The sequence below is a fragment of the Pongo abelii genome, chromosome 4 (assembly GCF_028885655.2).
Source record: "Pongo abelii isolate AG06213 chromosome 4, NHGRI_mPonAbe1-v2.0_pri, whole genome shotgun sequence".
NCBI lineage: Eukaryota > Metazoa > Chordata > Mammalia > Primates > Hominidae > Pongo > Pongo abelii.
This window is the reverse complement of record NC_071989.2, coordinates 167,572,345-167,598,635: the sequence shown is the minus strand read 5'-3', so window position 1 is coordinate 167,598,635 and position 26,291 is coordinate 167,572,345. Positions and strand designations below refer to the sequence as shown.

The window sequence follows — 26,291 nt, the reverse complement described above, 5'->3', positions numbered from 1 at the left end:
ACTGTGTGTGCCCTTCAGTTCTGACTAACTGGAGTTCTCCACGATTTAAGACACTACCCCTTTCCTTTATGTGTCTTAGCCTTTGGGTAAAGCTGCTGTAGTCATTATTATCTTTCTTTGGTGGTTATTTCTTCTTTTTTTTTTTTTTTTCTTTTTGTAGGTCATTCAATGAAACCTATAGTTCTCATTGGGTACATAAGTCTTTGCTTCTTTTCTTGACCTTAACATTTAAAGAGTGAAGAATACTTTTTGTATCTGAAAATCTCAACATCTCTGAGTGCTAGGCAGTGAGCAGTTGCCAGGGATAAATGATGAAGAAAAGAATTATCACTTCCTTTATGGCAGGTACTATTTCAACACTCCACGTATGTTAACTCATTTAATTCTCTTAACTCTTTAAAGTAGGTTCTGATGTTCCTCCCATTTTACAGATGAGAAAATTGAGGCACAGAGAGGTTAAATAATTTATCTGAAGTCACCCAATTAATTAAGAAGTAAAGCTAAAATTATGGTGAAAGCTGCACAGTGATCCTAGGAGAGAGGTACTATTATTCTTATGTTTTAATGAGGCCACTGAGGTTCAGGGAATTGTTGAAATTCACCCAGGCTTGTCTTAGCTCCAATGCAAGCTCTTGCCCAGCATGCTCTACTGCTGTCTTTACTGTAAAAACGCCCTCATTTCTATCCCTTGGAGACCCTAGACTCCATTTAGTTGAGCAAGTATTTACTGAAAACCCACTGGGTTCTAGGTCTTCTGCCAGGCACTATGCATGCAGGGATGATTTTTTAAAAATTTTATATCCTCATTTAGGTAAGTCAGATCCTGCTGACTAATTGAATTAATTTTCCTTTTGGGGGAGTCCAGAGGTGACTTTTGGTCTTGTGTACTGTGCTGGTCACATGGAAGCTACTCAAGCTAGATACTAATATCTGTTGGTTGGTAAAAGGTGATACAGGTATGTCATTGAATAAGCAGTTTTGTTCTACAAATGTTTGTGTTGGGTTCAGTTAGTTCCATGATGGGCTAATGTCCTACACTGGCCTGATTGATGAACCCAAATACAACTTTTAATAGGATGTCACTTTTGGTTTTATGACTGTCACTTTCCCGTTTGAGGTAGTAGACTAAACAGTTTAAGAGTGCAGGCATTCAGCTCTTACAGGATTGGCTTGAGAAGCTAATATTATGTTGGAAAAATCATATAACTAGACATCAGGACATGTGGATTATTGTTCCAGCTCTGATATTCATTATTAACTATGTGAATATTGTCATGTCTTCTGATACCTCATTTTTCTCATAGGCAAAATGAGGAGGTTAGACTAAGTGATGGTTAAGATCACTTATAAAATCCTAGAGTTCATGGAAAACACATACCATGACTAGTCCTTTTGGTCAATTTATGAGATTGGTTGTTGACTGTAGATAAATCCCTTAATTTTGTTTTTTTTTGTTTTCTTGCCTTTCAAATGGCTTTGATAATTCCTGGTGCGCCTAATTTATAGAAATTCCATGAGGATTTAGTGAGATATTGGGAATATAAGTGCTCTGAATAATTAATGCATTACAAGAACACAAGATGATATTATTTATACTGAAAGTTAACAGAAAGATGTCGAGTTTCTCGTTACCTCCTTCCCTCCCCTCTCAAAAAAAAAAAAAAAAAAAAAAAGACTTGAGTTAAAAAGGAGTTTGATCCTGGTCAGGCTGTTTCCTGGAGTTTATGGAACTCCTTGGAACTCTACAGGGTCAATAGGGGCTTTGTCCTGCTGTGGGTCAGTTTCCCACAGTTGGGGTAAGGCTGCCACAATTTTTCTCCTGACAACACTTTATCAAACACACCCGCCTCACAAAATGCAGCAATTCATTAGACAAAAGTGAGGTTTTGAGTTACAATAACTTCTGCTTTGTTAAAAGCCCCCTCGGAATCTGAGATCTTCTCCGTAGGCCAGCAGACGTGCACGTGTCCCCCGGTTTACAAAGGCCTTATAAACTTAGCTTGATAAGTCATCCCCCAAATTCGTGTGCCATGTCTGTCTCTCAGTGGGGATATTTTTAACTCCTCCTTCTAACTCCTCTCAGTTCCTTTAAGGAAGTGTAATCCGAAAGGGTCAGGCACTTGGCTTTTACTTAGGGGAAAACTTTGAAAGAATTTCTGAGGCTCCCTCTGGGGTAGGGCTGGCTTTCCCCAAAAGAACTGGCCCTTCAGAGCGTCTTTGCCACATAAGGGCTTGTGTGAGGCCTCAGGCACCAGTTGACGGCTGTGTCTTCCCCACGACAGATGGTCAAGCTTTCAATTTCAGCAAGTGATCCACTGTTGAGGGGGCAGGCGGGGGACTCTGCCAGCATGCCAAGTGACAGGCCAGCTTAGGGTAACAGGGATCTGGTGTGTGCCCGGCATAGCTTTTGTGCTAACGATGGGCTGCTGACAGGCACCCTGCCCCAGCTCATCTTTGAGGCAGAAGATCCCCTGCTCCCTTGATTCTGTTTCTCCCTGGCATAGCTGGTGTCCTGTTTGCCTGTCTTTCAAAATTCATTTTGGCACCAGATGGACCCCCTCATGGTGGCTAGCAGTTGTCTGACTTGAAGAAGCCAGAGGGTGTGCTGACAGCTCCTTCTAGCACAACCTGAATCTGGCCGTCGGGTCTGGGCTCAAATGGCTTAAACACACACAGGCGGCAAATATTACCAACCCTGGGGAAGCAAATGGGGCCCTCTTAAGGGAGAATGGCAATGACGTCTACCTCCATAATGTTCATGTTGCTGTTGTGGAAATCATGATACTAATAATTATTCTTAGTAGTTCGATTAGTCTTATTTACTCTTATTAGCAAAATTGCTGTTACAGTACAATTGCTATCAATAGTACAATTAGTATTAACATCATTACTGCACTACTTCTGTCATTACTAAAACTACTACATCATGGTGGTTAAGAGTATAGTCTCTGGAGCTACACTGTCTGAATTTGAATTCTAGATTCACACTTCCCAGCTTTGGACAAGTTATTTCACTTCTCTGAATCTCAGTTTCCTCGTCTATAAAATGGGATTAATAGCAGAGGTTACTTAGGAGGATTGTATGAGAAAACAGATTTGTTCTTAGCATTGAACTGAGCACAAGGTAAGCACCCAATACACAGAAGCCATTCTTATGACTGCCACCATCAGCATACCTACCATGTATCTGTTACTCTGCCTTATCTCAATTTTCACAGTTTCCCTGTACAGTAAGGCCTTTTATTATACCAGTTTATAGATGAGGACAGTGTGGTGCAGAGAAGTTCAGCTCCTTATCCAAAGTCACACAGGTAGTACCTGTCAGAGTCAGGATATGAATCTCATTATTCTGGGTGTTTCTAATGGCTGTGGCCTTTCACCATATCACACCCACTCTTATTGTCAGTTTAGTGATAATCAGCCCTCTCCTGGGGCTTGAAGTAGCTTTGAAATATGCCCTTCTAACTGACTATTCTTGAAAGCAGCAGCCGGTTTTCACGTCTTCAGTGTCAACGGATATAGGATTGAACCCTAGCAAGATTTGAGGATCACAACTATCAGCTCCACTGTATTAAATGGTTTCTGAAAGCCATGTGTGATCAGCAGGGCTACCCAGCACTTGCCTTCTGGGAGCTCAGACCAACAAGACAGTGCAAAGACACTTAGGATTTGGGCCACTCCCTTAAACCCCCTTCCTTTACCAAATCTACCATATTGAAAGTGGGCAAGAGTCAGTGACTGGCTGATTGTCCTGTGCAAGGACAGTGTGGGTCTTGGTACTGGGAAAGGGGAGCTCAAAATTGGATTTTGTTTCACACAGCTGGGCTTCAGTGGTGTTCTGTAAGCCATTTGTCTTGGACGAAAGGTTGATCAACTTTGGCTTCTGTGGAGAGAATCTGGAAGTAGCAGCAAGTGATTATTTAGAGGCCTGCTTTCATTGATGGGCAGTCAAATGTTGTGTGGTGTTAAAAAGTCATTTTAGGACGATGTTTGCATTTTTAAATGTTACTCTTTTGATTGAAAAGGCCATTGTTTGTCTCTAAAGAATGATTTCCACAACATACTCCCATCTTGGCAGATTCTAAGAGACCAAGGAGGAGAGGGATTCATCTGGGACTTCTCTCAGTTTCATATTCAGAAACTGGCTGAACTCTCTATGTCTTCGTGCAGTGCTGTTGTTATAGAGAATCACAGTGTTACATGATTGACAGACATTGCAGTCAGAGCCAAATTCAGACTGAGGCATCATAGGGTGATAGTTCTTCATGATCTATTTGTGTTGAGGTGGGGATTTGACTCCAGTGTGGACTTGAAGTGGAAGAAAGGGGAAGAGAATTGAATTACAACAAGAATTCAGTTGACCAGAATTTTAAAGCATTTTGATATTTTTAGGAAACATTTGGGCCTGAAATCCACAGGCACATTACATCTAGGCCTAATAGTAAAAGAGACTGCAAAACTTAGGTATCTTTGGAAATACTTCTTTTCCCAAACCTGGGAAGGTAAAGGGTTTAATTACAGGTGGTCGACATGAATGCCCGAATATGACACTTTTAGTAGCTACTGCTTTTCCATGATAGACATTAACAACTGTGATGGTTACATAAGAAATAACTCAGAAAGTTACAGGGTGACCATATAATTTATTACCCATACCAAGACATTTTTGAGAGTTAAAGTAGGTACTATTAATACATACACCAGTACAGCTGGTATAAACTGGGATTTTTCTTGGCAAATTGGGACCTTTGGTCACCTTAGCAAGTAAAACCCATGAATCTCACTATAGAACCAATTCGGAAACCAAGTTGGCAGTGAGGCAGGAAAATCTTTATTCAATCACAGCTAGCTCTTGTCTACAGCAGACAGTTTAAGAAAAACATTCAGGAGGTATTTGAGAAGTCAAAGGAGTTTAGTTTGTGAATTTTACTTATTTCTTATGGGTACTACTAATTAAAACATTTTACTTGAGAGGCTAAGATAAAAAGTGTTTACCAAATCCTTGTATTCATCCAGCATGTATTTGCCAGTTCATCATCTGTGAGTTTATAGGGCTTAAATTGCATATTGTTGTTGGGGACCATGAGTAATTCTCAGACAATTATATCCAATTGGAACCTATCTTAAATTATGATGAAAGCCGTCCCTCTGTATGAGTGAAAATACTTCCTTGGGGCTTAATTCTTCTGTGAGAGCTGTTGGCAGTGCCAAGAGTGTGTCATAAGGAAGGTCCAGCGTGGATACAAAACAAAGGCTAAGGCCACAGATGAGATATTGGCTCTAACACCACGCTGAATATTTCAGAAAACGCGTAAAGAGAATCGAATGCACAACCCAGGAGTGACTTACCTCTTTTTTCCCTCCTGTGTCAGAAACCGAAATGCTAACCATGATGATTTGTTTCTTCACAGGTTCTTCTTGAAATTTTTCCTCAAATGTAACCAAAATTGCCTAAAGAATGCGGGAAACCCACGTGACATGCGGAGATTCCAGGTGGGTCTGACTTATCTTTCTTGAATCTCAATAATGGCATGAATATCAGGAGAGGATAAAAAAGTCTTAGGCAGAAGATACTTAGTTGTTTTCCCAGAGGTGAAGAGCAGCTGCGGCCCTTGGTCCCCCAGGTATCTGCAATCTAGCAGTTGTTTAGATTAGAGAAGAGTGGGAACTGTACCACCTGTGCTCACTGGTGGAGACAATGGTGTTCTTTGACTCTAGTTTTGGCTGCCTGAATGGACTCACTTGCCTAAACCCCCACAGATTAAGTAAAGTACATAGAAATGATGAATCCTTTGTCTAAAATTTTGTATGTAGAAAACCAGTAAATAAGAGTAAAGAGGCAGAGCGCAGTGGCTCATGCCTGTAATCCCAGCACTTTGGGAGGCTGAGGTAGGCAGATTGTTTGAGGTTAAGAGTTCAAGACCAGCCTGGCCAACATGGTAAAACTTCAACCCTACAGAATAATATAAAAATTAGCTGGATGTGGTGAATTTGCCTGTTGTCCCAGCTACTCGGGAGGCTGAGGTAGGAAGATCACTTGAACCCAGGAGTTGGAGGTTGCAGCTGAGATCATGCCACTGCACTCCAGCCTGGATAACGGAGTAAGATCCTATACCCCCCACCAAAACAAAACAAAAACAAACAAACAAACAAAAAACAGTAAAGAGTACAACTGGTAAAACTGCTCTGCTTTACAGTAATGGCTTTCTTTTCCTTTGCTTCTCTCTGCTCACCTCTTCCAATTTTGGAAATTGTTAGTGGTAGCTGCCTATTATAAATGGCCCTGTTAAGAAGCATAACATCTGTAAAATGATATGGATAACAATTCTGTTTCAGAAATGTCCTTAATTATACATTTACTAAAGGAAGAGGACTCACAAACAAATTCATTTACTTCTAAGACACAAAATGGTACTTGGATTTTAGGAAAGGTTGTTGAGTCTAGATGTGGTGCTTCTCTTACTTAAAAGTGCTGAAAATCCCCTGAGGATCTTATTAAAATGCTAATAGAGGTCTGGGGTGGGACTGGAATTCTGCATTCCTAACAAGCTCCTGTATGATAGGCCACGGCCCACACTTTGAGTTGCAAAGTTTTAGACCCTTGTGCTGCTCTCCACCTAATGGCATGGCTAAGTTATTTGCATGGTCAATGTTAGTTTCCCTGTCAGAGCAACGATCCCTTTATGTATGCTCATATGGTCCATCAAGGAAACAGCATGGTGTTTAAAGTATGCTCTTAAGTATATTTAGTCAGCTTTAAGTGTAGATTGAAATGTATGATCTCTGAGAGAATCTTGAAAAATTTTAGCTGCACCTTCATTCTCTGATGGGAAAAAGGAAAGATGATCTTGAGCATTGATTGGAGATGTCAATATCTCTTAGTCTCCAAGATGATTTCTTTTAAGGAGGTGAGACTTATTAGTCTCATTAAAGAACAAATGTGGTAGAAAAAAGTAATCTCTCCTGAGATTCTGAGGTATTTCTCTAAAATCGTCTTGGCCTCACCACCTTTTGTCTTGACACACAGGAATGGGGAGGTTTCTTTTTTTATTTTCTTTCTTTTTTTTTCTTTTTTTTTTTTTTTTTCAGATAGAGTCTTGCTCTGTTGCCCAGGCTGGAGTGCAGTGGCATGATCTCGGCTCACTGCAAGCTCTCCCTCCCGGGTTCATGCCATTCTCCTGCCTCAGTCTCTGGAGTAGCTGGGACTACAGGCGCCCGCCACCATGCCCGGCTAATTTTTTTGTATTTTTAGTAGAGACGGGGTTTCACTGTGTTAGCCAGGATGGTCTTGATCTCCTGACCTTGTGATCTGCTTGTCTCGGCCTCCCAAAGTGCTGGAATTACAGGCGTGAGCCACTGCGCCTGGCCAGGAATGGGGAGGTTTCTAGTTTCTTGCAAAATGTTTCCTCTGGTCATCTTCTGACTTCAAACTTGGTGTTCTCATTCCCATAGAGGATTTTTTGTGTTATGTTTGAGTCAGCTTTGCAATTAAGCTGGCAAAACCACACATGTGGTGCTACTAAGTGCGTGTTGCTTAGGGTCTTGCAACATGAGGCTGAATTTTGGAATAAACTGTTTTGTAGCTTGCTTTGGTGTTGACATGAGCCTTATATTTCTTTTGACCAAAGCTTGAGTTAGGAGCAAAGTATAGCTGGGTGTGAAACAATGTATGTCTAATAAACATGTCTAATGCCTAATGTATACCAGGATTAACTCTGCTGTACCTCTTAGGGCAGCAGAGTTTGGGATGGACTTTGATGACACTGGGAACCTAAAAGAGCGTCGCATCCATGTAGAACTTCCAGGGGCTCTCTTTTCTTTGTGGAACCTACTAGTAAAATGTCTGAAAAGGTTGAATTATAGAAATATACCTCTTATACAAGATGAGAAACCAATTTAGTCTATTATTTTTGAGAACATCTACAAATCTTCTATTTTGCAAACAAAATAGTTATTCTTTGTTTAGTAGAAAGGCTACTGAGATGAGGAGGCACAACATAGATATCTGGAAAGTCTTATAATCCTTTGGAGCTTCAGTTTCCTCAACTGTAAAATGGAGTAAAATGGACAATTCTGCTTATATCACTACATATGAAAGAAAGCGATATTTTGCATGTATAGCTAATTTGTAAGTGATAAAATACAGATGCAAGCCTTTGGAGAAAATCCATGTGATAAACTGAAGATGGATCATGAGTTCGGCCTAGGGTTTCTCAACCTGGGCACAGTTAACATTTTAGACTGGATAATCCTTTTTGGGGGCAATCATGGGGGGTGCCCCCGTGCATTGTAGGATGTTTAGCAGTGTCACTGGCCCCTACCCTCCAGATGCTAGTAGAGAACATCTGCCTCCCAATCATGACACCCAAAAATGTCTGCAGACATTATCAAATGTCCCCTGGTGGAGAGAGGAGAGGCAAAATGGCCCCTGACTGAGAACTACTGATTTAGTCCTATATCTGATAACCGCTGACAAGCTCTTACTGGTGACAGTGCCACTGTCCCAAAAATTGCACACTTTGATTAAGCGTGAGAGCTGCCCAGCACAAAGTCCATACTGTCTTTCAAATAAATATGATTTATCTGAACTCTGACACTGACAATGCTCTAGCCTGTGATTCTCAAATGGGTCCCAAAATAGATCAATAGGGGCAGCTACCTTGGCTACCATAGAGTCAGTTTTTGAGTTAAGGATGAGCCGTGTCTTTCTTTATTAACAATGACAAATTCCTTATCGGGTCTCAGGTTTAACCTGCTTTGTTCCCATCACCCACTCTTTGCTGCCTAGAAGAGGATGGAGGAACCCATGGCGGAATGAACACTGACACATTTTATTTTGTATCCCTATACATTAATACATTTCTTTATTATTTTCACACAATCAACATGGGGTTTCATGCATGCAGGTGCATGGACATTTGTGTAATTAGAGGATGGATGAATTGCCTCAAGAGTTAAAGCAAAACCTCAAATCTCTCTAACCCAACCTTTTATTTGTTCTTCTTCAGTCTTTTTCTCTTTCATGACTATTTACTCCTACCTCTCTCTGTATTATTTCATGCTGGCAGCCATTACACCCTTTTTGAATCCATTTTTTTTTTCTTGAATTATATAACAACAGTCACTCATTCTGAACTCACTACAAGGGATGCTGTTTGTTTGTCTTCTGTAAATACTGGTTTTCTCCACGTCTCCTTCTGAAGTCCAGATCTTTTCCCATTTTATAGGCTCTCTCCAGTATCTTCTCCAGTCACAGCATCTTAACCGCTATTTACGCATTGAGGACTCTGGTATCAGAATCTCTGAGACCTGACACCCAGGTTTAGATCTAACTGTCCAGATGTCTGCTGGATATTTCCAGGAACTTCAACTCAGTCAGCCCCAAACTGAACTCACTGTCATCCTCAGGTGTTTTTCTGTTTGTTTGTTTTGCCTCCACCCCAAGCTTCTTAGGTTCTCTGTCTTGGTTCATTCCTGACTGCATTAAATGCTGGGAAGATAGCTGTGTCTATATTCAGCATGTTCCATGTTCACGTGTATAAATGCGTGTGTCCATGTGTTTACCTTTATGTGCTTCTATGGACATTGGTAGCAATGATGATGATGATAAAGCTAACATTTATTTGGTGCTTCTTTAGTGAGAGACATTGTACAAAGTATTTTACATGAGTTATCATGTTTATCTTCAAAATACCCATATTAAGAATATGGAAATGTGGATTATTCCCATTTTTAAAATGAGAAAACATTTTAGAACAGTTAAGCAATTTACCCAAAGTCACACATCTACTAAATGGTGAGGCAGTGGTATAATCCAAGCAGTCTGACTCAGATATTTTCTGATGTTTTGGAACAAAAAAAAAAAATTGTCCGTAGTCTGTGAGCAGATATTTAGTGAGGCTATAAGGAGATCTCGTAACATCTGAGAGCCCTAATGACCCCCAACAAATATGTACTGGAATCTCAGGAAAGCCTGAGAGAGGTCTTCAAAAGAGATACTTGTCCTAGTAGAGCCTAAACGTGCCATCTGCATGAAGAACATTGACACACAAGCAAAGTTCATCATGCATAGGGTAGAGTTGTGTGGAAGTGAGGAAACATGAACATTTTTCCAGAGTACAGCTACAGTGTTGATCAATTTTTACTTGCAGAGACTTTAGAAAAACAAGCTATTATTTAGCAGGCAACCTGAGCTTCACTTAACCTGTAAAGGGTTTGGTCAGTTCTCCAAGGCAAGAGAGTGCCTCACCTAGATGGGGCATGAATAAAGCTCCCCGAAGACATCTCAGAGTAGTCTGCTAAGAAATCCTACTAAATTTCCCAAGTCTTAGGACCAAACCAAGACAGGGAGGATTAGTCTTTGCTGTAGCTGTCCTGGCTACAGAGGTGTGTGTCATAATGATATTGGTTGAAGATTGCTCATGAATAAGACCTATACTTTTTGGCATTTTTCTCATAGCACACTAACTGGGAGGCTGGTTTCAAATATTTTTATGTCTCTGTTGCCTCTGAGGGTGAGTGAAACAGTGTCTTTCTGGCACAAAAAAACTCTGGTCTCTTCCTTACACGTCAATGTGGCTTTTACCAGTTATATTGAAAACCTGAGTCCTGGCACATCTGACTGAAGACACCCTCTCTTGCCTACTAAGCAGGGTCTGTGCAGTGGTCACTGCTGTTGCTTTCCTCCATCTCACTCTGTATGCTTGCCGGCCAGCCTGATCTTCATATAGCAACGCCGGAGTGTGTCTCCTCTGAACAGCAATCAGGGGCCTGCGTAGGTGACTGAGGAGGACATAAGAAAGGTTGTTGATCTCTTGACATGGAAAGACATTCTGTCAAGCAAACTCAGCTTCACAGCGGCTGGGCTTCTGCTGTGTAAACAGAGATTGCTTAATTACACAGGTCGTGTCAATTAGTGTGACCTTAGTGTTTTCAAGAATTAATCACTTTCTGCAGAGCTGGGCTGTGTTCATACTTTAAGGCAGTATGGAATAAACCTTGTAGAAAATCTGGCACAATCTTTTTTTTTTTTTTTTTTTAATTTACAATGGATGCTTTCTTTTGAAATCCCTAGGCTGTGGTTAGGGTAAGAAATTTGCTTAAATATGACAGTGGATACAGGCTTTGTTTAAGGACTGGTGGGTATGAGGAAGGCTGGAGGAAAGAGAAGGGAGCAAGCTGGGGATGGAAATAGCTCACGACACAGGGAGAAATTCACTTATGACTAAACAAGCCTATTTCTTCATCTTGACACTAAAAAGATGCTAATGTCAAAGGACTATGTTAAAACCATGCCTCGGTCTGGTTTTTAACTGACAGGAGCCAGACAATTCAACCTTAAGATTTAAATTTTTATTAATAGCTTTCCTTTTGGGGACTGGCAGAATGAGGGTGGTAAGGGAAGAACAAGAATCGGGTTCAAGCTGTCATTGCAATAGATACCATAATACCTGGAGACTGAAGTAAAGTATAAATTTCCATATTCATCTTATCTCTTCAATAAAGTTTTTCCATTGGCTATAAATCTATATTCACATGTAAATATTAGATCTATAACTATATATGAATGTAAATAGAAGGCATAGTTATGCATACGTGCATGCATGCATGCATTCAGTAATATTTATTGAAGTGCCAAGTGGTGAGTCTATCATGATGAACAAGAAAGATAAGGTCTTTGCCCTAATGAAACTTATATTCTTCTTGGGATGATACTAGCTCTTGTAACAAATAGACCATATAATATTGAATGGCTCACCTGCAGCAGAAGGTTATTTCTTGCTCACATAATGGTACAAGGCAGGTGTTCCTGGTTGACGAGCAGGTATTGTCCTTGAGGTTATCTGGGGACCTGGACTCCTTTTATTTTATGCCTCCCCTATTCTACAGAACCCTGCTCTCTTTATCCAGTCCTCTGATGGGAGAAGGACACATGAAGGGTGCCATGTGCTTTTTAAAAGCCTTGGCTTACAAATTTGCTCACTTCCATTGGCTAGAAGTCAGTCACATGGTCATATACAACCATGGGGAGGCTTGCATGGTCTAGCTATGCAGCCCATGAAGACAAGAAAATGGATGTATGCGGAATAATTGCCATTAGCTGCCGCAGTGAAGATGTGTACAAATTAACAATTACAAATATTAGAAATTGTAACTGCTGCTATAAAGAAAATTAAACAGGATATTATGAGAGAGAAAAACAGTGTGGGGGGGGAGATGAAAACCTCTCTCTTTTTTTTTTTTTTTTGAGATGGAGTCTGGCTCTGTTGCCAGGCTGGAGTGTGGTGGTGCCATCTTGGCTCACTGCAACCTCTGGGTTCAAGCGATTCTCCTGCCTCAGCCTTCCGAGTAGCTGGGACTACAGGCACGCACCAGCACCCCTGGCTAATTTTTATATATATTTTTTTTTAGTAGAGAAGGGGGAAAACCTCTCTTAAAGTAGGTGACCAGGAAAGCATTCTGAGGTGAGGACACTCAAGTTCAGAGATCAAGAATAAGGATAAACCATCCTGGGAAGAGCCAGAGAGGGTTCTGAGCAAAGGGAATAGCAAACACAAAACTCACGTTTACCTCATGTTTATCTAAGGAGGCAAACAATCATGCTTCACGTCTTAGTCATTTGGATAGTAAAGAAGAGGAGAAACCACTGGGTTATTCATCCCAAATTCCCACCAAAAATGTGTTTTGCTTTTTAAAATGATGACATGAGTTATGACATTAAAAGGCAACTCCCTGCCTTTTCAAGTAAATTCTAGAAATTTTGGAGAATCTTTGCTGTTTGTTTAACAAGCCATGGTATCTCTGGATCCATATGTTATAGGGAATGATTAGAGGATTCTTAAAATACATGCCTGAACTCTGCAGTTTCCATCTGCTTTAAATACACTTACATAAAAGGGATAAGAATATGTCCTTCTTTATTTCTCCTCCACCAACTCCCACCCCCTGTCTTGGATGTACTTATATTGTTATATTGTTTTGACAAATAGCACATCTTGCAATTAAATTCTCTACCAACAGAATGCTAGGGGCCCGAGCTGTGATCATTCTCTTCATACAGAATAATTTCAAGAGGCTCCATGCTGATTAATTATACTGAAAGCAGCTCTAATATAGTTTCAGAATACAGGATTAATTCACATAACATGGTAAATACAAATGGTGGATTTTCAACCTGATATATTAAACCATTATGGCTTATTGAGCAAATATGTATCTTGGCATGAGCCTTATGCTGAGCCTTGGCAGAAAGTGTGCATCACTGAGAAGGAATCTTTATGAACAGCATTTGATGAGTGGTCGCTCTGCACTTAAAGAACATGTATTTCCACATTAAGCACAGCTGCCTTTAAAGGCAATGTAAAATACATTAAAGGATGAATGTAAAAGTGTTTGGTTTGATCAGTGATTGCCGATGGATGCTGGCTCTGAAGATGCCTATAGTTATTGGGATTTACCAGCAGAAGGTATTCTTATATTCTTCCACTTTTTAAGTTGTAACTTGTAGAGCTCTAGTTATATGTCAGACAGTGTACTAAGTGTTATACATGTATAATCTTACTTATTTTTCTACCACTTTTTCTCTTGTTTGCTTTGGTCCTGTCAAGCACATTGGCCTTCCTTCATTTTTCTTCCCCACATACACCAAACTCATTCCTGCCTCAGGATCTTTGCACTTTCTACTCTGTCTCCCTGTAAAACTCTTCTAACACATTGAATGGCTGGATATTTTTTATTCAGATTTCAGGCTGGGCACGGTGGCTCATACCTTTAAGTCCGGCACTTTGGGAATATGAGGCAGATGGATCACTTGAGGCCAGGAGTTTGAGACCAGCCTGGCCAACATGGTGAAATCCCATTTCTTCTAAAAATACAAAAAATAAAATTTCCTTTTTTTTGTCACTTCCTTAAAGAGCCTTTCCTAATCACCCAATTAAAAATATCTCCTACCTAGGAATCATCTAGGTGGAAGATATTTTATTTTTTCTTAGAACTTATCACAATCTGAAATTTGCTTGTATTGCTTACTTATTGTCTGACTCCCTTTCTGTCCCCAGTAAGAATTAAACTCCTGCTTGGTAAATGCTTTATTGGTTTTGTTCATTGTTGCTTCTTCAGTGCATAGAATAATGTTTGGCACATGGTAGGCACATAATGGGCTCACCACTTATTCCTATGACTAAGTGACTCATCTAAGATTACAAGCAAGTAAGTGATGGGACTGGGGATCAAATTCAGGATCATCTGACTCTGGAATCTGAGCCATTGACCAATATGCCATTTTCTTGCTCCTGATTTCCATGTCCGTATGCCATAGCTCCATTGTTAGAGAGCACACATGACAATCCTGTTTGTCTCATTCCTACCTAAAATGGCCAATGAGGACACACACACACAGAGAGCACCAGTTAAACACCAATGACACCCTCAAGAGTAGTCAAAAGTATCCTGATCCACAGAGGGAGGAATGAGGTTCAGATGACTTGTGAGCTTTTCATGTTTATCATGTGTCACTGTTCAGGAGACGGAAGCTAATTCTAGTTTCCAAAGGTCTAGATTAGTTTAGCACATGTATCTGAGGACTTATAAGTGTCTGTTCTTGTCTTCCTGTTAAGAGCTAGTTTTGCCTCAAGCCTTAAAGTGTGAATGTAATTCCATTAACCACTCCTTTACTCCAGCAGTTCCGCTCCATGACATCCTGTAGGTTCACGCGTCCTCCATAATTTTTAATGAGTTATTTGGAATCTTTCAACCAGATAGAAGCTAGCAATCAGGAACATTTCTGAAAATATCGCATTCGTATCAGCCAAGGATATTTTAAAGGACAAAGTTAATGAAGACCTAACTGCTGCAAACTATTTTTATGTAAATAATACTTAAACTGTAGTCAGTCACACAGGCACCATAGATTTGTACTGGAAGTATGAGGAGAGTCCAGAGAGAGGATGTAAGCCAGGACTGTGTATTGAAAGGCCAGAGGCCAAGTGTGTTGGCTCACACCTGTAATCCCAGCACTTTTGGGAGGCCGAGATGGACGGATCAGAGGTCAAGAGATCGAGACCATCCTAGCCAACATGGTGAAACACCGTCTCTACTAAAAATATAAAAACTAGCTGGGCGTGGTGGTGCGCCCCTCTAGTCCCAGCTAGTCAGGAGGCTGAGGCAGGAGAATTGCTTGAATCTGGGAGGCAGAGGTTGCAGTGAGCCAAGATTACGCCCTGCAGTCCGGCCTGGTGACAGAGCGAGACTCCATCTCAGAAAAAAAAAATGAAAGGCCAGAACTGGTGGTGGGTGAGAACTGCACTGTGAGTCTACAGGTTTTCCTTCAGGCTTGCCTCTCTTAATTTGTCCTATGATCTTGAAGTTGTTTTTTTAAACTCCTAGGCATTAGTTTTCCAAGCTGTAAAAGGAGGTGTTGGACAAATCTGGACTGTCATAACTTATATTGAGGACTCCTTTTATCATTTTCTCCTATGAACCTCCTATGATGACATATTTTTCAATCAAATTGCATTTATTAAGAATCATGTTCTCTTTAGAGTTCTTTAAAGCCATGTAAAACTGCTAGTTGAGAGCTTCTTATGTAGATGAGATAACTAGAGTTTCCATATGGAGTTGATAGGGTCCCAGACAAGGGAAAGTTAACTGAGTATTTCAGTATGCAGTCTTACTGTGGATGCTTTTATGATTCCCTCTGTGCAATAATGTCACCCATTATTACAGTCAAAAACTCTTAGTTAGGAGCCACTAGATTAGCTGATCTCTGGGGTCTCTTGTGACTCTAACGTTTGACAAGTCTGCAGAGTAGTTCAGCTGACAGGTGGAATGTAGAATGTAGACTATAGGGGTTTGAGGGTAGAAGTGTGATCAATACCTTTTAAAAAATATAGAGAGTTTATTTTATAGAGCAGTTTTAGGTTTACAGAAATATAATACCCTCTCAACCGCATCCCCATCCCCTAACCCCCAGTTTCCCCTATTATTAACATCTTGCATTAGTGTGATACATTTGTTACAATTGATGTGCCAATATTAATATAGTATTAAAATCCATAGTTTTGTGGGCCGGGTGTGGTGGCTCATGCCTATAATCCCAGCACTTTGGGAGACTGACATGGGTAGATCACATGAGCCCAGGAGTTTGAGACCAGTCTGGGCAACATGGTGAAACCCTGTTTTCACAAAAAAATACAAAAAAAAAAAAAAAAAAAAAAAAAGGCTGAGTGTGGTGGTGCGTGCCTCTAGTTCCAGCTACTCAGGAGCTGAGGTGGGAGAACCAGTTGAGTCCCGGAGGCAGAGGTTGCAGTAAGCTGAGATCACACCACTGCACTCCAGTCTGGGAGACAGAGCAGGACCCTGTCTCAAAAATCAACATCAATCAATTTAAAGTTTACACTAGAGTTCACATTCTACGTAGTTTTGGACAAAAGCATGGACATATGCATCATTACAGTATTATACAGAATGGTTTCACTGCTGTAAAAATCCCCTATCCTTCACCCATTCCTTCCTCTCTTCTCCCAGACTCCTGGCAACCACTGATCTTTTCACTGTCTTCATAGTTTTGCCTTTTCCAGAATGTCATATAGTTGGAATCATACAGTATATAGACTCTTGAGATTCACTTTTTCTTATTTAGTAATATGCATTTAAGACCCCTCTATGACTGTCTGTGGCTTGATAGCTCATTTTCTTAAATTGCAAAATGATATTCTATTATATGAATTACCAGTTTGTTTATCTATTCGTCCATTGAAGGACATCTTGGTTGCCAACGCCTTTTATTTAGTTGAGATTTTTATTCACATAATTTTAGATTTACATGCAGTTATAGAAGTAATACAGAAAGATCCCATGTACCCATTACCCAGTCTTCCTCAGTAACATTTTGCAAAGTTATTTTACAATATGACAACCAGAATATGGACATTCATGTAATCTACCATCTTATTCAGGTTTCCCTTGTTTTACTAGTACTTGCTTGTATGGGTGTATTTTTAGTTCTTAAAATTGTATCATGTGTCTAGCTTTGTCTAACACCACAGTCTATATATAGGGAATTTTTATCACCACAAGGATCCCTCGTCTTGTCCTTTTTTAGTAATCATACTCACCTTCTCTGTGTGTCCAAATTTCCTCCTGTAAGGATTGGATTAGGGACCTCTCTAATGGCCTCATTTTAAAGTAATCAAAGCCCTATCTGAAAATATAGTCACATTCTAAGGTACTGGAGATCAGGCCTTCAATGTGTGAATTTCTGGGGGAGGAACAATTCAGCCCTTAACATGCAGTATGTGTCCCCTGGTTACTGGCTTTTTACCCTCAACATAATTCCCTGGGATATCAATATTTGTTCCTTTTTATTGCTGTGTATTATTCCATGAAATGCTGCCCAGTGCTTTTCATTTAGTGTACTTCAAGTTAATATTTTTAAAGCCTTGTGATTAGGGGCCCTAAATTAATGCAAAAGTACAACAAGCAAAAAACAGAGGTTAGGAAGCATAGAACAGACTAACTTTAACACTAATTTCCTTTTACTGAGTTACCATGTATCAGCATTGAAAACCAAGATTTGGAATTTTTAAATAATCATTCAAAATTAACGTGAGGAAGTGTTTATTTTTTGGAAGGAAGTACTTAATTGTCACAATATTCTAAATTTAAATTTCAAAAATATATTTATGGTCTAATCTTTGCCCTGATTCTGTGTTTGTTGGAGAAATGCTTAAAGATACAAATTTCAACGTTTGGTTGCTTTTGTCATAACCCCTTCTTCCCCACAAACTGCTACTTTTGTTAATGTGATCTTCCACCCATGATTGAATTTAGCTGCTTGTGTCTTTTTGAAAATCTGCTCATAAGACAGAGGTTATGCTTCATGAATCTTAGATAATAGAGTTAGGACATACAAGGTCTCCTGCTTGACATGAAGGGAAGAGGGGCTGCCCGAGAAGTGATGGTGAGGAAGTACTCACCAATAACAAAACTCCTGAGAAATCCTCATTGATGGGAAATATTGGGAAAACTAGACTGAACCGATGAGACATCTCATTTACAGACTATTTTCAGAATAGTAAGGTTTCATTTAGTTATAATAAAGCCTCAACTGTATCAGGCTAAGATACAGATAGGGTCTAGAAAGCGACATTATATAAATCAATGAAAACCGCAATTCATGCAAGGCCTAAATGTATAATAATGTGTTACTAGCACAAAGGTCTTTAAAATTGTACGTTTGTATTGAGCAGTGGACATAGAAGAAACACTTTCTGTATCCTTTTATTTAAAATTACAGTGTATTCTGGGTCTTGTTTATGGTCATTAAGATGCTTCAGGTTATCAACCCGACACATTCTTTTGAACTTCTTGTTTAACATCACCCACAAAGTGACCTACTACTCTATTACTGCTACTAATGTTTATTGAGTGCTCCATGTGAACCAGGAACCATGCTGGCCACTTTAATTAATTTAAGCCTCACAGTTACCTTATGAGTTAAGTATGGTGATTATTCCCATTGAGAGTCAGGGACACTGGGACTCAGAGAAGTTAACTTGGCCAAAGTCACATCAACCAGGAAAGCTTGAGAGCCAAGGATGAAATTTTGTGTCTAGTTCTTTCAAATTCTAGATAGAGGGGCATAGGAATAATACCTTTTAGGGATATCTATCCAGAAAAGGATATAACAGAGGAGATTCTGAACCACTGATATGAGCCAAGAAATTGAAAACATCAGTGTAAAATATCCAAAGTCCATGGGTAGATAGAAACTTCTTTTCGCCCTTCTCGTTCTCTTACAACGAACACTCTCAACTGGAAAGGAAGGCCCAGATGAAAAGTACCTTGGAACATGCTGAGTGTTAATCAGCATATCTCTAGATTGCCACATTAAGAAGCAAAGCCCCCTAATAGAAATTTCATTCCAAAAATATAGTGATAAAGTATATATGTATAAATCTAAACCTGTTTACATAGGCTGATATTTATTTCAGGAGATAAAACTTGGGCATCTTCAAGAATCAAGTGCACAATTTATTTCAAAACCATTCTAGAGCAGTGTCATCCTATAGAACATTCTGCAATGATTAAAAAATTCCCTGTTCACCATGTCCAATGCAGTAGGCAATAGTCGCCTATGGCTATGAAACTCTCAGTGTGGCTATTGAGGCTCAGAAAGGGAATCTAAAATGTCATTTAGTTTAAATTTAAATAGCCAGGCATTTGGCTTCTGTATTGGACAGTGCAGTTCTAGAAAGTAAAGGTGTAATTATAACAGATATCATGAAATTCTAAACATATCTTTTCCTTCATATTCTCATCATCTGTTTCTCTGGGCAGGGGAGTGGAGAAGGGGAGAAAGAAGGAAAGGGTGGTTGTGTCCAAAGGTAAAATCATTTTAAATGTTTGTCTGTCTCAAATTTAGGCTGTGTTTTATTGACAAAATTTAGGAAGGTTGAAGATTTGGCAGGCCTGTCTGTCCCCTTGCCTGTGTGAATGTATCAGCACCTCATTAATCATGTGTAAACTATAAAGGCCCTTTTCCCTCCTACCATGGGCCTATTTTTAAAGGACACTTCAGTCAGTACCCCTTTTTTTTTTAATTTACAAGTCGCTCTGTGGATTAATTTTAGCATATGTTTTATTTAAATATATCCTGAATATTTCCAAATTGAAATGGGAGAAATTGTTTTGTGGTAGGGAAGTAGTGCTGTGAGTTTTTGAGGAACATATTAGCTGCTCATTTTCTAGAAATTAAAAGTATGAAGATTCTCTGTATTATCTTTTTTCCAATTTTGATTGGCATTTCAGCCAAATGATTCTATCACACATGTGGACCTGGTGGTTCTTCTCTTGCCAAGAAAAGAAAAACATATGGGGTATAGTTTTTTTTTCCTTAACCGTTTTTGACATTTTTGTTCAATGTAGGATTAGATGATAGTGTCTTTGAAAGATACTGAATATTTTAAGCCTTAAGTTTGTAGAGCTTGTGTCTTACAGGTGCATGGTGAATTGTCATTGTTTTTTTTTTTTTTCCTGCTAAGACAGACATCTAGAATAACCACTTTCTGTATTTCCTGACACTGAAAACAGATACGGTTTGGGATTCCTTTTATAGTTTCTTCAGCTAACGACTCCAGTGACCGCTCAATTGTGGTCTCATAGTAAATCAAAATTTCTTTGAAAGACCCAGCTCTGTTATGTAATTGTAAGTCCTAAGAAGTCATCTCTTTAAAAAGAAAAGTGAATTTCTGTTGCCTTAAATAATATTGACTTTGCCACTGCATATGATAGTTTTTCAAGGCAAAATAGTAGAACGTTTTCTTCTCTTCTTCTTTCTTTTAAATTAACCTGTAAACATACAAGCTGTGTTTACACATAAGGCTGTGTCAGATCTGGTTGGTCAATCATGAATAAAGAAGAACCACTCTGCAAACTTCTGCATCAAACTTACATGTCATCCCCCAAATGATTTGTTGTAGATGGAATTTGGGGTTTCACAGTGGGTAAGGAGAATACTCTGATTCCCTGATTGAACTCTCAACTGTTTCCTATGCATTTTAATAAAGTAGATTTAGAAAACAAAATCAACCTTATGCTACTAGCATGGGTGATGTGTTCATAGCCTGCAATTCGTGGGCATCTTTGAGGCTCTGGGAAAGGAAATTCATCGTATTTTGCCAGGATGCACTTAGGTCAACAAGGAGGACAGTGGAACTTTTAAGTATGGAAAGACTGGTGGGGACTGGCGTCTAAGCTGACAATTCACAGGCATAGGCCAGAGCCCGGCGTTTTCCCCTCTGCCCAACTTAGCTGATGAAACAGTGTTGCACAAGACTCTTCAGAAGTCGATGCCCCCTTCAGCCAACTCGGAGAAAAGGCTTCCTCAGAAACTGAGGCCTCCGTCTGTGCCAACCCTTGTAAAGTGGTTCACCTCTTCAGAGGCTAATGCCTCTCAAAACCAAGAACAATTAAAGCGAGAGTCTTTCCAAGCAACTGGGGAATTGAGCAAAATAAATCAGAAATCCTCAGCCTTCGCTCTGGAGGCTCGCCTCATTATGAGAGCAGATCTATTAGCCCTCTTGCCATTGTCTTTCATTTCTCAAGTGAGGTGATTCTAATTAAATTAATCTGCATGTCAATCTATCGGTGATCAATCAAAGAGCCTGAGGTTTCCCCTATGCTGCAGGGTGCTTGTGGCTGACAGGGGCTGATAATGGAGGAAGAAATAAACTGTCGAGCAAAGTTAATTAGTCAACATAATAGATGGATTAAACGGGAGCGGGCTGATTGCTGTTTCCCGTGTCAAAGCATGAGGTGGGAGCTGAAGCTGCAATTACAGACAATTATTATATTTGGTTGTAAGAGGTCGCATGAATAAACATATCTCTGTGGGTTTCAGTTTTAATCCCTTTCCCCATTTAATATAAGGAGAAGTGTAGGTCATTTCTTCTCATTGTTTTAGTCAAAGTTCTCTGAGACAACATCTTTGCCTGTGTCTCTTCTGGCAAACTGGGTTCACGGTCACTTTATGAGATGGTTTCAGTGCCTAAATTATGCCTTGGGCCAGTCCCACCATTTTTTTTTTTTTTTAATTTGAAACAGATCTAAGACCCTTAATTAGCAGGAATTTTTGGGGGTGGGGTGATGGTGATAGTAGTGAGGGGGACTCTGGTCTGATGAACCAAACTAATGTGGAAAGAAAAAAGTACAAGAAATCTCAAAAAGACACCCAGGAGAGAAAAATGCATCCCAGCTCTTACTGAAATCTTTTTCATTTCTCTATCCTCTTAACCCTGACACAGTGGGGAGAAATATTTTAAAGATTCAAAAGATTTTTATTTGCATGATCAACTGTGATATCTGCTTCAGTGTCTAAACTGAAGGGTAATTTAGGTGAAACACAACCACCCTTGTGTAAAAAAAATATGCTAATAAAGATCCTCTTGTTAAAATTATGGTTAACAGTGTACCTTCTGCTGTATAACTATAAACTGTGCAATTTTACTTAAAACTGCATCAAAAGCGTTCCATGCCAAAGACCCACTCATCAATAGCTCCTCTTGTTAGACTTGTACAGCATAAGCACCAGTTATTATGTGAAATAGCTATGCAATTTTCTTCAGCTCCCAGCTGTTATTTATTTAACTTGAGTTTATTACCCACCACACTTTTATATTAAAATGTTCATTCATTTCTTTCTTATGTCTCCAGGTCGTGGTGTCTACGACAGTCAATGTGGATGGCCATGTCCTGGCAGTCTCTGATAACATGTTTGTCCATAATAATTCCAAGCATGGGCGGAGGGCTCGGAGGCTTGACCCCTCGGAAGGTACGCCCTCTTATCTGGAACATGGTAGGCGAATCATTTTCATTGGTTGGCATTGCTGCTTTAACTGTGAATATATTTGGTTTCTTTCTTCCACTCTACCACGTGTTCTATTCTGTTTCAAATTTCAAAAATCTTTTTGAATAAGATTGGTCCTCTAGGGTTTTTTCTCTTCAACATATGATGCCAAATATTTAAAGACAGGAAAATATCTCTGAGACCCACCTTTCTTGTGGGACCACTCTCTACTCTGGAAATGGCTGATATTGCCTCCTTTCCGGTTGAGAGAAAGAAGGAGGCCTGGACCATTGCTTTATTCTAAGCTCCCACTGGATTACAAAATAAGGAAAGGCCAATCCAAGGGAAAAATAAGGAAAGGCCACACAATTTGGTATCACTAAAATTGTGATATATTTGACATGTTTGTAATTGACCATTGAGGTTTTATAATGAACCCATCCTCTTTACCATCCTCCTGGTGTATCTCAGTGACTACCTGTTGAACTTCATTTGGAGATCAGGTTCAATGTCGAGGTTGGAGTTGCTTTCTGAATATGAAGCCCAGACCAAATGTCCCTCCTGTGCCCTGTACCTAACTCTCACCTCTTCACCATGTGGTAGAACTTGCTGTCTGTAAGTAGACTTTGGTAGGGAGAAATCTCATTTGTCTTGAGAATTATGGCTAATCAGTGGTGTCTTTGAGAGGACTTAAGGAAACCAGATAAACATTTGCATCAAGAAAAGTGAATGCCACTCAGAAGAACCATGGGTTGGGTTAGGGGCACGCCTGAATTTTTCAGTGCTGCATGTGTGTGTAATGTATCCTCTCTTCTTCCTCTCCACTCATCCGTCCATCCATTCTTCTATCTATGCATCCATCCATCTATCCATCCATCCATCCATCCATCCATCCAAGAATGAGTGACTGAGGCTCTGCTGGATACCAGTCACCATATTAGACTTTCTTCAATTGCCTCAAACTCTCCACCCGTGTCCCTCACTTCCCTTTCCAGTTTCCTAGGGTCAGCAAGATTCTTTTCAGAACACTACCACACAAATTATCACCTGATTGCCTGTTTTTTTCCATGGGCCAGGAGTTGACCATAATTCACAAGATAGAAAACTCCCTTCTCTGCCAGCATTCCAATTTAATAAACACACCACTCTCATCATTTTTGCCTGGCTTTTTCCCCTGTGCTTATGGAACACACAAACTGTACTTTTTATTAATTAGCCAGATGTAATGCTCTTAGAAGGGATTCTTCACCACATCCAGTTATACAGTCTTTTTAAAGTAAACCATCATCTTTCAAAAGCTGCTTCTTTATGGTTTCATTAGTGCTGAGATGGATGGATATTACATTTTGCAGGAGGCCATTTCAAACACCTGCTCATGATTACATTCCTGGTTCCATTTCTGTACTTAAAATTATTCTGATCCTCACTTTACAGTAATGTTGTCTTTATAATACCCTTGGAGTCACTTAAGGCATTGTGTGACTAGAAGTGTTTAGGTGAAAGGAGGAGGAAAAAATTAGGGAAATACTCAGTGGGCATGATTTGGAGAGTGCTGCTTAGGGAGTGAAGTTATGTTTTTGACTGTGGGTGGTTAGTTGCAATAGGTACTGCCCAGTCTGGTGACAGACTTGACTGTCAGTTTGAAATCTGGGTTCACACTTTCAAAATATGCTTAGGCCACACCCAGATCCTATTTCTGCTCTTGGGAAGCCAGTGAGAAAGCTCCTGACACCACGCAAATCATCCCTCCAACAAAAACCCAAAGCAAACATAGAATATAGCCTGCTCTAAAGGATCCCTCTAGGCAATGAGGATCAGTAACATTATTTTGCATCATGATAAAGGACTGGGTCTTGAAATAGGTACCAGGAACCCCAAATTCAATCCTTAGTTTCACTCTGGCCTCTATTTGACCTTGGACAAGTCGCTTTAGCTTTTGGGATCCTTGATTTCCTCCTTGTTAAAATGAAGGTGATGATCTGTAGGAGAGTTTAAAAAAAAAAATCTGTGCTTTGGGTGGGGGCAGGTAATGTACATAGGGAAGTGGGCTGGGTGGAGGCTGAGAAGACAGGCAAGTACACGCTCTGATGCCCCTCGGCCCCAGCCAGTTGTTGCTAAGAGGAATGAGAGCCCAAGTGGGGCCAGATGTTCCAGTTTGGCAACAATGAATTTTTAATTGTTGGTAACTAATTACAAAATTTTTGGACACTGAAGGGAGAAGAGGGGGAGAAAAAACCACTTAGGAAGAATGCAGCCACAGGCCAACAGTTTGAGACCTCTGGATCAACACAGCTCTAAGCTTCCTCCCAGCTCAGATATTCCCTCTTCTAAGAGTATTAATATTTCAGTTGGGATATCATATTATTCTAAGTTTTAAAGTCAGCATTTTATTCACCTGCTTCAGTTTATGAGTCCACAGATGGCCATATTCCTATAAGATATTATTCAAAAAATGGTGACATTTCTCTTTGTGTAAGTGGTTGGCCATCCTTGGGGACATAGGTATGTCCTATTTCCTTCAGCAAGGGGCTTTGCCTTCACCTAAGCCTTATTTCATTTCTCTCCAGTGGAAAGAAAGGGTAGACATGTTCAAATTCTTAGTAATGACAATAACACAGAAATCTGCTTCTCTGCAGAGTGAGTCAACCAACCACACAAAACCACCCACTCGTTTAGACACTTCAGGCTGACACATAAATATCTACTCAGCAAAGGATGACTATTGAACTCTTTCACTGGTAATGTGTGGGAGTGGACCTAGATGCTAATTCATGTTGATGTGAGGGTAATACTTTATTTTGCTGTTGAAAAGTCCTATTTCAAAATGCTCTGTTTAAAAGACTTCGAGAATCACACATCCCTCTCTCTCTCTGCTCCCATCCCTCTGTCTCTCGCCTCATCCCTCTGTCTCTCCGCTCCCATCCCCCACCGCCTTCAAACAGCTACCGCATGGTGAGACCGCAAAGCATGTTCTCCTCTTGTGACCTGTGGGAACCTACGTTCTCCCCCATTCTGGACTTTTTACCATCTAATTTACAGGTAGCCTGAATTATTTTGGGCTATTCTGCAAATCTCTATTTATATCCTGCTTGTCAGACCGTTGAAGGAAGTTTCCTTTTGTGGCTCACCTTTCTGCGTATAAGTAGAGACAGAGATCGTGCTTTACATTCATGCATGGGCTTTCTTATGTGACCCATGGACTTGCAAACCCCTGTGCTCTGATAAATGACCCTGTAATTCAAGTATGAGAGTTGACAAAGGCAAATTTATTTTATAGACTCTTGCATGGTCCAAAGATAGTGAATCTTGGCATGCTATAGATCGTGGAAAATGGTCTTCCCCCGTACTTTCTCTTCATTCATAAATACCAAGATTTTCTTTGGCTGGATATTTATGGGACCATTTAGCCTAGTGAGGTTTCTTCTTTAAGCAATAGCTTTATGGAAGATGTACAGTTGTGGAGAGAGGCAGCCTCAAAATGTAACTGCTCTCTCAGTTCCAATTTTTGAAAAAGCATGAGCTCGGGATGAAAGGAGCTGAGTGGCTGCTGCAAGGCTATGTTCAGCGCTACCCTGTGTACTTGCCTTGTCTTCCAGTCATTTGGGCAACTTCATGAAGACTGTGTTCTGGGGAGTCATTGAGGGGCCTGAGGAGTGTTGCTATTGGCATTGTTGTTCCCCTGTTCCAGGTTGTGTTTACTTGAATTCAAGGCCAACTGTGGCATCAGTTTCTCTGTTTCTTCCCCCTGTGGCAAAATGCGGTGCCCTCACAACGCTGTGGTGCAGAGCCCCTGTCAGCTTGCATGCGCTAACACTTTATTATCTAATGATCTAATATGCAACAAGGCAAAGTGCCCGTGCTCATCATTCTGACATAGAATGCCGGGAGAAGTGACTAAATTACTTTATGTACCATTAGCGCTTGCAGCTATGGTGAACTCACCGGC

General features: G+C 40.2%; 1 protein-coding gene across 7 annotated transcripts in view; it reads left to right on the top strand.

The window, feature by feature from the left end:
• Positions 1–26,291, top strand: part of EBF1 (EBF transcription factor 1) — a 400,425-nt gene that overhangs the window by 251,137 nt on the left and 122,997 nt on the right. For 6 of the 7 annotated variants that reach the window (XM_063724363.1, XM_063724362.1, XM_054556161.2 and 3 more), the window contains exons 7-8: positions 5,412–5,493; positions 22,213–22,354. In XM_063724363.1, coding sequence (XP_063580433.1) covers positions 5,412–5,493; positions 22,213–22,354 — 224 coding nt within the window. The remainder of the gene's footprint in view (positions 1–5,411; positions 5,494–22,212; positions 22,355–26,291) is intronic. The other variant, XM_063724364.1, reaches the window with a different exon arrangement.